The following is a 13,163-nucleotide window of genomic DNA, read 5'->3' on the forward strand; positions in this document are numbered from 1 at the left end:
AAAATAAACACCCAACTTATGAATATATATTAATATATATATTTGATAGTATCTGTATATGGAATTTAACGTGGCGATAATGCGTAAAACCTTATCTTCTCAAAAAAGTGTCGACCAGGAAAACCGCTAAATATTCAGGTCGCAAAATATTTTTACAGTTTGCTCTTCCTTTAAGAAGATATGACAATATATTTGTTTCGGGGTATATGCTGTTTACCTTTCTGGTGAACCTGGAAGAGTTCATTCATTTCCGCGTTGTTCCAAGTAATCAACACCTCAGCCACATCCGGTTGTGTACTCGACAGTCGTAGTGAGTACTGGGATTGATAGTCGGATAGGGTATCCACTACGCCTGTAATGATGTCAACATAACCAAAGTGATAGTAACGACAGTACGAACTAAGAAATTAAGGTAAAATCTATTGTATCGATGAGTTTTATTTTGTAGAATTAAATAGCAAACATAAGCCAGTATTGGTCGTGTTTTGTTTGGGTTTTTTTGGGTTTTTTTTGGGTTTTTTTTCTCCTGTTGTTTAATTTTTTTTTTTTTTTTTTTGTTTTTTGTTTTTTTGTTTTGTTTTTTTTTGTTTTTTTTTTTAATATTTTTTTTTGTTTTTTTTTTCTTATTTATTTTTTGTTTGTTTGTTTGTTTTGTTTTTGTTTTACGTTTTTTTGTTTTCTTTTTGTTTATTTTTTTTTCTGATTTTTTTGGGGCTTTTTTTTTTTTTTTTTAGATTGTTACTCTGTGCCCAAACTGATTAAAATGTTAAGTCTTTTTCTAATCCGTTATATAAATGATATGACAATACCACAAAAGAGGTCATGCTCTGGTGACCTTTGTACCCCTCTACTTCACACACAAAGCGAATTGTCTAATTGAAAATTTGTTATATAACAAGACAAAAACACCATGTAAATATATCTACATGTTGTGACGAAATGACTATATACTGGGCTGTCTGGGTAAATTATTTACGACTGTAATGATAAACGCCTCAATAATTATGCAGATAATATTGAACTCATACTAAAGAACCAAGCTAAGCTACAACTAATGATCATATATTTACACTTTACACCTTAATTGAACTTTTTTGAGAACGCAATCGACAGTGTCTGGAGAACAGGACTGCGGAACTTATTAATTCCAAGTAATATACAATGATAGAGATTTATCCCTATTTTGTTTTTCATCTTTTTAAATGTTAAATGACTTAATTTTGTTTTGATATCACATGATTGTAGAGGCCTAAATTGGAGGGTAAACTAGAGACCGAGTTCAAGCTTACCTCAAGTTGTATGTAATGCTATATGCAGATGGTATATACTTTTCTATTAACAGATTCTCTTGAAGATTTACAAACGCAACTTAATTAATGTATTCTACACCTACTCAAAATTTTGACGCCTTAATGTGAAAATTGATAAAACTAAGGTTATGGAAATTATGAAAAGTGTCAGGCATCTTGGGGTTTATTTCACCCGTAATGGTTTTACTCATTAAACATGAAGCAATTATATTATGAGATGGTCTTAAGGCCATATTATACAGTTATTCCATGGGTGTGAGGGAAATAGCACTTTTATTGTCCCCCGAGATATTAACTATTTCCCGAGGTCAAATTAACAATTAAATATGGTAGATGAAGCAACATTACCAGGTAAAATAGAATTTGTAGCCTTAACAAGCAAATCGATATTGGAAACGATTGTTTTCTTATCTCGATATCATTATTGAAGTCCCAGTGTTTTTATATGCAATAATCTTTTTTTGATTTTGTAGTAGATGAAGAATTGGTTTCGCATGTGAAGTTCATTAAGCAAACATGTAAACGAGTTAACTCTATGTAGGTATTGCCATTGTTTATAAAATGTATGAATATATTTGTTTGTCATGTATGTTAATCTCTACACTTTAAGTTTATGAGAATAGAATAATTGTCATTGTCATGTATTTGTAGTAGTTGGTGACTACCTCACTGAACAACATACGGGAGGCCCGTCACATGCCATCCAGAGCACATAGGGTAAATGTCTTGGCCAAGGACGCAACTACGACAGCACAGTCAGGTCCGTTTCTCAGCTTCCCGAGAAACACAAAACGACAAGCGTAGGGAGGGTCGAACCACGAACCTCGGACCTCCACCTGAGGTTACGTAGCCGGCGCTCTAACAGACTGAACTATCGCGGCCCCTTATACCCGTCGTCATAAAGTAGGAAGGGGACTACTCGTAGTAACTCTCATTTAAAGTCAGCATGTTGTTTTTTTGGTGTTTTTTTTTTTTTTTTGTTTTTTGTTTTTTGTTTTTTTTGGACTACTCGTAGTAACTCTCATTTAAAGTCAGCATGTTGTTTTTTTGGTGTTTTTTTTTTTTTTTTTTTTTTACAAAATTTACACAATAAAGGAATTTATTTTATTAACACCCACTTCATTTTTAATTACAGGCTAATACCTTAGTACTTATCGGACGAAACAATTCAAAATTCAGTTGAGAGTTTTTTTCCCCGCGGCTACATAATGCAAATTTTTTTTACAAACATGCTTTTACCTTCTGTTATTACTGAATGATGAAAATGTTGAATTAATATTGTTTGCTATTTTAGGTATATTTTCATGAATGATGAGAACTGATGAAGAAAAGATTAAAGAGATCGTTCTTACCAAGGGGGACATAAAATACAAAATTCTAGAAAGAGAATGCATTCAATTCTCAAGTATTTGCAGTGGATAGTTACAAATCGAACAGGAGAATCTTTCTTTTAAGGGGCATCTAAACAGCAAATCCAGTCAAAACATTGATATTTTACAGGCCTATAAATCCCTATTATGGTGCAATGTCACAGAAGTAACATGATGGACTTTTAGTATGTATCATGGCAAACCCTGGGTCTTGCTGTTGACATGTAATTTGTTAAGCTGTTTGTTGATTTCAACAAAACGTAAGAAAAATGCATGTTTCAGGGGGACATAATTAACTCATTTGTATCCCATATATTACACAAACTTGCCATGTCGTTTTGCTCACAAGTGTCTAAAGCACAAAATAGGAGCATTGGTTTGACCAGCTTTGACCAGCTTTGACGTTATTATATGTACAAACGCTGTTTTTATTTTGACCTTGAATTGCAAATGGCGGTCGTGAATGATATCACACAAATATGGCATATAAGGAGGTATTTAAAACATCAAAAATGCTCTTATTAGACAATATAAAGTATTCTTGAAGACTGCTTTTAAGAAAAAATGTTCAACCGTTGAGTTTGGGGTAAAATATGCCTATTTCTGAAAAAGGCTGCAAACTCACCATTTTAACAAATTGACATTCAAATGTTCATGTTACTATGATGAGATGTCTTAAAAGTACGATATAGGAGTTTTGTTATTAACTGAAATGCCTCCTTTAAGCCATATTTGTGTAATATTATTCTCAGCTGCCATTTGCATTTCAAGGTCAAAACAAAATAAGTGTTTATACGTACATACAGTAAAATCCGGTCAAACAAATGCTCCTACCCTGTGCTATAGACACTTGTGAACATAACAGCATGTCTATTTTTCAGGTTTGATCATTTGCGTGACTTAGAATTATTCCATGCCAAATCTTACCGCAAAGTTACTCTACAGAAGAAACTGGTAGCATCTATAGCATATTATTGGTGATTGTAAGAAGCTACATGTCCAAACAAACATTTTGGTATATTACATGACATTTTTTGTGCAAATCTTAAGGTATTTATTCGTGTTTGAAATTCAACACTATTCTGCTATATAGATGACCCTTAATGAATACAATATTTTTTTAAAATTATTTCTCTTGTGTGCCTTCAGGGTTCTTCATGCAAGTCTACAGTTTGTTTGTAATCTACCTTCTTTCATTGATTTTAAGTTAGAATTGTGGCTTTTAATAATTAACTCTGTTGTTTTGGTAGGTATAAGGCGGTGTTGCATGAAATTTAATACCCAAGGATAAGTTCCGACCGGAAACAACCACAAAATATTATCCCTGTGAAATTTTACGACAAAACAGTATATTCACTGTACAAGTCACCATAATGTATCAGGCAATGTGAGATGGTAAATACGTACTAAATGTTTGGTTTGGTTTGTTTCTGTTTAATAGCCAGGGTCATTTAAGGACGTGCCAGGTTTTGGAGGTGGAGGAAAGCCGGAGTACCCGGAGAAAAACCACCGACCTACGGTCAGTACCTGGCAACTGCCCTACGTAGGTTTCGAACTCGCAACCCAGAGGTGGAGGCTAGTGATAAAGTGTCGGGACACCTTTACCACTCGGCCACCGCGTACTGAATAAAAAAACGTCTGCAGTCACAAGCAAAAAAAAACCCAATCAAATTCATCTTAAATTCATTGGCTCAATAACAATGATAATATGACACTGTGAAGTCCAATTAACCATACTACCGCCCCGCTCCCTGTTGACTCCAGCGACATGCGAAATCCGGAATTAATTACAACTCTCAAACAAAACACCCCTGTATATTCAAACCCCAACCCGGTCCATTATAACACAATGAGAAATGGTTTACCCATGGTTCCAGTACGATACACACCAGTAGCTGGAAGCTATATGAATTCTCACTAATGTACTTCCACATCTTAATTTATCTCATTACAATTTCATAGAGAATGCCAAATGCGTTAAGAGACTGTAAAAACATTTGATCACATGATCACTTGTGAAACGGTGTTGCTGTTTTCGCGACAATAAAAAGTTAAATGATTAAAGAACTTAAACTGACATTGGGATATTGAATTAACAATGTATAATTATGGTAAACTCTATCGAAAGGTAAATGTATGTAATGTTTATGTTGTTTGTCTACTGTACAATAAAATCCTGATGAGGTCCATAACACTAATTACTACATCTCTCCTTGTTTAAGGTCTCACACAACTAATTATTTCACTATATGTTATTACCAATGACTCAATCCCCTCAATCGCTCATTTGAAGGTTAAGTGTTGTGAAACTTATATAAAATTAATATTTGAAGATTTCCCTACCAGAAAAATGATGTTATTGGATATGTTTAATAGATTATAAGAGCTGACCAGTACTTTGAAGACAGTGACCCTGATATTTACAGTAGGCTGGGGAACCCCCATTTGAGGAATTCCCGCCTTTTTACACCTGGAATCCTACATCTTTCTATTTATACCAGGAGTGTATATTTTAAATTCTTAAAATCTCAACACCCTTATCTTTATTCTCGTATATAGAAAGTACCCATTTCTTGAATTATTTACTCGGGAAATAGCTACAAACCTAACCCTAAGCAACACATTTTCCTCAGGGACTTGGTTCAGGGGAAGCACCAGCTGATTGGCTTAATTAAATGTATGATACCTTAAAGTGATACAATTGAGTTATCTCCCCTAGATATTTTACAATGTTACCTATCGTTTTCCTGTTTCCACACCCTAAGCTGCTCCCTGGCTACATCTTAAAATCATTATACATTTCTTAATTAATATTTGTTAGCAACAAGTTGTCACTCAAATGTAGGTCTAACGTTCCGTATGCAATCGTTTTTCGGGCGAAAGTTTTTTTTACGAGTCATTGTCTCTCAGCAACACATTTATATACTCTCTAACGAAAAGTCCACTTATGATAACATTGATTGTCTCCCTTAAAGGTATACACGTATACTCTCTAATAAAACACCTACAGTTCCTTACAGACACACACGTATACTCTCTAATAAAACACCTACAGTTCCTTACAGACATACACGTATACTCTCTAATAAAACACCTACAGTTCCTTACAGACACACACGTATACTCTCTAATAAAACACGTTTAATAACATTGTTTGTCTCTCTTAAGGCATACACGTATACTCTCTAATAAAACACCTACAGTTCCTTACAGACATACACGTATACTCTCTAATAAAACACCTACAGTTCCTTACAGACATACACGTATACTCTCTAATAAAACACCTACAGTTCCTTACAGACACACACGTATACTCTCTAATAAAACACGTTTAATAACATTGTTTGTCTCTCTTAAAGGCATACACGTATACTCTCTAATAAAACACCTACAGTTCCTTACAGACATACACGTATACTCTCTAATAAAACACCTACAGTTCCTTACAGACACACACGTATACTCTCTAATAAAACACGTTTAATAACATTGTTTGTCTCTTTTAAAGGCATACACGTATACTCTCTAATAAAACACCTACAGTTCCTTACAGACACAAGCGTATACTCTCTAATAAACACCTACAGTTCCTCACAGACACACGCGTATACTCTCTAATAAAACACCTACAGTTCCTTACAGACACACGCGTATACTCTCTAATAAAACACCTACAGTTCCTTACAGACACACGCGTATACTCTCTAATAAAACACCTACAGTTCCTTACAGACACAAGCGTATACTCTCTAATAAAACACCTACAGTTCCTTACAGACACACACGTATACTCTCTAATAAAATACCTACAGTTCCTTACAGACACAAGCGTATACTCTCTAATAAAACACCTACAGTTCCTTACAGACACAAGCGTATACTCTCTAATAAAACACCTACAGTTCCTTGCAGACACACGCGTATACTCTCTAATAAACACCTACAGTTCCTTACAGACACACACGTATACTCTCTAACAATACCTACAGTTCCTTACAGACACACGCGTATACTCTCTAATAAAACACCTACAATAACATCATTTGTCTCCCTTACAGATATATACATACTCTCTTACACAAAACCTCCTTAGTTACGTAATCACTGTCCCTATAACACTCACCTAGTTATAATAGATATAGTACATTGATACACGTCATTTTTTTACTCTTTAAGTATATTTGCCAAATTTTCCTCGGGCATTACTGTATGTGTTGTGTCGTTATATATACAAACGTGATGGAATGTACTAGCATCGCTGCACAGAGAGGCTTTGTATCTGCAGGGAATTCTCTTTTGAAAATCCATGTAGGTCAGAAGTTGACGGCCGAGGGCTTGGAACCTTGATCGAATATCGCCAATGTGATGAGCTGATCAAATATTAATTATAAAATGCTACTGCAGAAAACACTGACAATATTCAATTCAACTTGTCTGTAAAGAATATCTTTTGATCGAATATCGCCAATATATGAGTTGATCAATTATTAATTTTAAAAAGGCTGCTGTAGAAAAGACTGACAATATTAATTCAGCTTGTCCGTAGAGAATACTTATCTGTGAGATCAAAACATTGTTATAGAGATTACTAGTCTAGTCTGGAACTCGCTAATGTCTTCTGAGTGTTGTTTATACCCCGGAAGAAAATCTCCCCCAGGGGAATACGTTGTTTTGTCGTTTGTGTTCCTAATAGGTTTTCCCCAATCGATTTAGTTTGTAGTGGGTAGGTTCATATTGGTAATGATCTGGGCTTTGTTTACTTGATTAAGGTCAAGATTCATCGCAACAGCAAGGTTCATATGAGGTCGGGTGTGAAAGGTGACACAAATTGCCAGGGTAATACGAGGCCAGGTGTCTGGTGAGAAAACAACAGTGGAGGTCATATGAGGATGGGTGTCAAAGGTAACACAAACGGCCATGGTCATATGAGGATGGGTGTCAAAGGTAACACAAACGGCCATGGTCATATGAGGACGGATGTGTACTGTGTAGAGAGACACCAGCAGACATGGTCATATGAGGACGGATGTGTACTGTGTAGAGAGACACCAGGAGACATGGTCATATGAGGACGGATGTGTACTGTGTAGAGAGACACCAACAGTTAGGGTCATATAAGGACAGGAGTCTGGGGATAAACAACAGTCAGGATCAAATGATGATGGGTGTCAAAATGGACACCAACAGTAAGGGTCATATAAGGACGGGTGTCAAAATGGTCACCAACAGTTAGGGTCATATAAGGACGGGTGTCAAAATGGTCACCAACAGTTAGGGTCATATGAGGACGGGTGTCGAATTGGACACCAACAGTAAGGGTCATATGAGGACGGGTGTCGAATTAAACACCAACAGTAAGGGTCATATAAGGACGGGTGTCGAATTGGACACCAACAGTAAGGGTCATATGAGGACGGGTGTCGAATTAAACACTAACAGTTAGGGTCATATGAGGACGGGTGTCAATGTGGACATCAACACTTTGGGTCATATAAGGACGGGTGTCGAATTAAACACCAACAGTAAGGGACATATGAGGACGGGTGTCGAATTAAACACCAACAGTTAGGGTCATATGAGGACGGGTGTCAAATTGGACACCAACAGTTAGGGTCATATGAGGACGGGTGTCAAATTGGACACCAACAGTTAGGGTCATATGAGGACGGGTGTCAAATTGGACACCAACAGTTAGGATCATTTGAGGACGGGTGTCAAAGGTGACACTTATAGCCAGGGTTTATGAGGACGGGTGTCAAGGAGATACCCCGGAAACATTTACCCTTACATAACATTGTCTTTCGATGAAGCTATTCAAACCCTATGACAGTAATAATCAACGTTTACGCGTGTTGATGTGATGTTAAAGAGAAAAAAAAATTGTTGGCAATCTTTTTTTTATATAAAAAGTACGTTTTTTATGTTGTGGTTGCTGTATATAGGAAATATTGTTCCAGAATATGAGTTTACGTTTACAGACGCTTATCGTAATATCCTGTGCATTGTTATATATATGTAAAATATATATTTTATGTGACCATCATGTGTTAGTTCCGGATAATATCAGCCTGTTGTTTATATTTTGGCTCCAATATTAGTTTATCTTGTTGTTTTCCGGAATAAAAAAGGGTTGTCGTCACGAAGCGAGAATAATGGTGTAGTGTTGTCATTTCTCTGTGTAACTCCCAAACGTATTCCTTGAATGTAACAGTATTGCCCCAGACTATACTGCAAACAAATAAAAAATGCTTTCTATGGGTTATCTGACAAAATGGTTTCCAAAACCATTAAAAATTCAAATTAAGTGTTTGCGTTTCCCTGGTGCACTCCCTGGTGCCGACATTGCCTTCACGTGCGAAATTTGAATGGTACATTACCTATATATGGACTTACAATAACTCAAACGTAGATCTAGAGATACGTTTATAACAACGTTAACGTGCCAAGACAATACATGTAAACCATGAGAGGTAAGCACAGCGGGGAATTCCTCTGATGATGAGGTAAGCATAATACAGCGGGGAATTCCCCTGGTGATGAGGTAGCACAAATAGCACAATTCAGCGAGGAATTCCCCTGGTGATGAGGTAGCACAAATAGCACAATTTAGCGAGGAATTCCCCTGGTGATGAGGTAGCACAAATAGCACAATTCAGCGAGGAATTCCCCTGGTGATGAGGTAGCACAAATAGCACAATTTAGCGAGGAATTCCCCTGGTGATGAGGTAGCACAATTTAGCGAGGAATTCCCCTGGTGATGAGGTAGCACAATTTAGCGAGGAATTCCCCTGGTGATGAGGTAGCACAATACAGCAAGGAATCCCCCTGGAGATGAGGTAGCACAATTTAGTGAGGAATTCTCCTTGTTAGACTCGACCCTGTCTCTAGAATATTAGAATTTATACAAAATTAAGATTTAAGATTTCGGTCTCTGACATATCTGAGACTGCCCGCCAGCTCCTGAATTCTAAAACTGGATTACCTGCCTCTAGTGTGAAACTTAGGGTCTCTAGAATCAGAAATACATGTATCCTAAAGGCCAAAATCAAAAACCTCACTTTTTATAGTTTCAATATTCAGCAACCAGTCGTTGGACAATTCTTTAGATAAACCGTTTGCAACTATAAATACATTCAATTTCAAAAGTCGTTTTTCCTTCCTGGTATATCATCATTTGATAAAACCTCACTTAATCCCTTTTTTGTTTTTTCATCTTTTTAAATGACTTAATTTTTGTTTTGATATCACATGATTGTAGAGTTCAAGTTTACCTCAAGTTGTATGTAATGCTATATGCAGATGGTATATACTTTTCTATTAACAGATTCTCTTGAAGATTTACAAACGCAACTTAATGTATTCCACACCTACTCAAAATTTTGACGCCTTAACGTGAAAATTGATAAAACTAAGGTTATTGAAATTATGAAAAGTTTCAGGTATCTCGAGGGGTTTATTTCACCCGTAATGGTTTTACTCATTAAACATGAAGCAATTATATTATGAGATGGTCTTCAGGCCATATTATACAGTTATTCCATGGGTGTGAGGGAAATAGCACTTTTATTGTCCCCCGAGATATTAACTATCTCCCGAGGTCAAATTAACAATTGAATATGGTAGATGAAGCAACATTACCAAGTAAAATAGAATGTGTAGCCTTAACAAGCAAATCGATATTGGAAACGATTGTTTTCTTATCTCGATATCATTATTGAAGTCCCAGTGTTTTTATATGCAATAATCTTTTTTTGATTTTGTAGTAGATGAAGAATTGGTTTCGCATGTGAAGTTCATTAAGCAAAAATGTAAACGAGTTAACTTTATGTAGGTATTGCCATTGTTTATAAAATGTATGTATATATATGTTTGTCATGTATGTTAATCTCTACACTTTAAGTTTATGAGATTAAAATAATTGTCATTGTCGTGTACTTGTAGTAGTTGGTGACTACCTCACTTAACAACATACGGGAGACCCGTCGGCTGCCATCCAGAGCAATTAGGGTAAATATCTTGCCCAAGGACACAATCACTACAGCACAGATCGGTCCGTTTCTCAGATTCCCAAGAAACACAAACCGATACAGGTAGGGAGGGTCGAACCACGAACCTCGGACCTTCACCTGAGGTTACGTAGCCGGCGCTCTAACAGACTGAACTATCGCGGCCCCTTATACCCGTCGTCATAAAGTAGGAAGGGGACTACTCGTAGTAACTCTCATTTAAAGTCAGCATGTTTTTTGTTTTGTTTTTTTTTGTTTTTTTTTGTTTTGTTTTTGTTTTTTTTGTGTTTTTTTCTTTTTACAAAATTTACACAATAAAGGAATTTATTTTATTAACACCCACTTCATTCTTAATTACAGGCTAATACCTTAGTACTTATCGGACGAAACAATTCGAAATTCAGTTGAGAGTTTTTTCCCCGCGGCTACATAATGCAAATGTTTTTGCAAGCATGCTTTTACCTTCTTTTCAACTGTTATTACTGAATGATGAAAATGTTGAATTAATATTGTTTGCTATTTTAGGTCTATTTTCATGAATAATGAGAACTGATGAAGAAAAGATTAAAGAGATCGATCTTATCAAGGGGGACATACAATACAATATTCAAGAAAGAGATAGACCTTTAATGCATTCAATTCTCAAGTATTTGCAGTGGATAGTTACAAATCGAACAGGAGAATCTTTCTTTTAAGGGGCATCTAAACAGCAAATCCAGTCAAAACATTGATATTTTACAGGCCTATAAATCCCTATTATGGTGCAATGTCACAGAAGTAACATGATGGACTTTTAGTATGTATCATGGCAAACCCTGGGTCTTGCTGTTGACATGTAATTTGTTAAGCTGTTTGTTGATTTCAACAAAACGTAAGAAAAATGCATGTTTCAGGGGGACATAATTAACTCATTTGTATCCCATATATTACACAAACTTGCCATGTCGTTTTGCTCACAAGTGTCTAAAGCACAAAATAGGAGCATTGGTTTGACCAGCTTTGACCAGCTTTGACGTTATTATATGTACAATCGCTGTTTTTATTTTGACCTTGAATTGCAAATGGCGGTCGTGAATGATATCACACAAATATGGCATATAAGGAGGTATTTAAAACATCAAAAATGCTCTTATTAGACAATATAAAGTATTCTTGAAGACTGCTTTTATGAAAAAATGTTCAACCGTTGAGTTTGGGGTAAAATATGCCTATTTCTGAAAAAGGCTGCAAACTCACCATTTTAACAAATTGACATTCAAATGTTCATGTTACTATGATGAGATGTCTTAAAAGTACGATATAGGAGTTTTGTTATTAACTGAAATGCCTCCTTTAAGCCATATTTGTGTAATATTATTCTCAGCTGCCATTTGCATTTCAAGGTCAAAACAAAATAAGTGTTTATACGTACATACAGTAAAATCCGGTCAAACAAATGCTCCTACCCTGTGCTATAGACACTTGTGAACATAACAGCATGTCTATTTTTCAGGTTTGATCATTTGCGTGACTTAGAATTATTCCATGCCAAATCTTACCGCAAAGTTACTCTACAGAAGAAACTGGTAGCATCTATAGCATATTATTGGTGATTGTAAGAAGCTACATGTCCAAACAAACATTTTGGTATATTACATGACATTTTTTGTGCAAATCTTAAGGTATTTATTCGTGTTTGAAATTCAACACTATTCTGCTATATAGATGACCCTTAATGAATACAATATTTTTTTTAAATTATTTCTCTTGTGTGCCTTCAGGGTTCTTCATGCAAGTCTACAGTTTGTTTGTAATCTACCTTCTTTCATTGATTTTAAGTTAGAATTGTGGCTTTTAATAATTAACTCTGTTGTTTTGGTAGGTATAAGGCGGTGTTGCATGAAATTTAATACCCAAGGATAAGTTCCGACCGGAAACAACCACAAAATATTATCCCTGTGAAATTTCACGACAAAACAGTATATTCACTGTACAAGTCACCATAATGTATCAGGCAATGTGAGATGGTAAATACGTACTAAATGTTTGGTTTGGTTTGTTTCTGTTTAATAGCCAGGGTCATTTAAGGACGTGCCAGGTTTTGGAGGTGGAGGAAAGCCGGAGTACCCGGAGAAAAACCACCGACCTACGGTCAGTACCTGGCAACTGCCCTACGTAGGTTTCGAACTCGCAACCCAGAGGTGGAGGCTAGTGATAAAGTGTCGGGACACCTTTACCACTCGGCCACCGCGTACTGAATGAAAAAACGTCTGCAGTCACAAGTAAAAAAACAAAAAGACAATCAAATTCATCTTAAATTCATTGGCTCAATAACAATGATAATATGACATTGTGAAGTCCAATTAACCATACTACCGCCTCGCTCCCTGTAGACTCCGGCGACATGCGAAATCCGGAATTAATTACAACTCTCAAACAAAACACCCCTGTATATTCAAACCCCAACCCGGTCCATTATAACACAATGAGAAATG

General features: G+C 36.0%; 1 protein-coding gene across 1 annotated transcript in view; it reads right to left on the reverse strand.

Annotated features, from left to right (window-relative positions):
- LOC117342914 (glutamate receptor-like) overlaps window positions 1-13,163 on the reverse strand; it is a 68,291-nt gene that overhangs the window by 15,884 nt on the left and 39,244 nt on the right. Inside the window, exon 3 of the mRNA XM_033905213.1 lies at window positions 218-352. Coding sequence (XP_033761104.1) covers window positions 218-352 — 135 coding nt within the window. The remainder of the gene's footprint in view (window positions 1-217; window positions 353-13,163) is intronic.

This window comes from Pecten maximus, chromosome 14 (assembly GCF_902652985.1).
Source record: "Pecten maximus chromosome 14, xPecMax1.1, whole genome shotgun sequence".
In the NCBI taxonomy this organism is placed as follows: domain Eukaryota; kingdom Metazoa; phylum Mollusca; class Bivalvia; order Pectinida; family Pectinidae; genus Pecten; species Pecten maximus.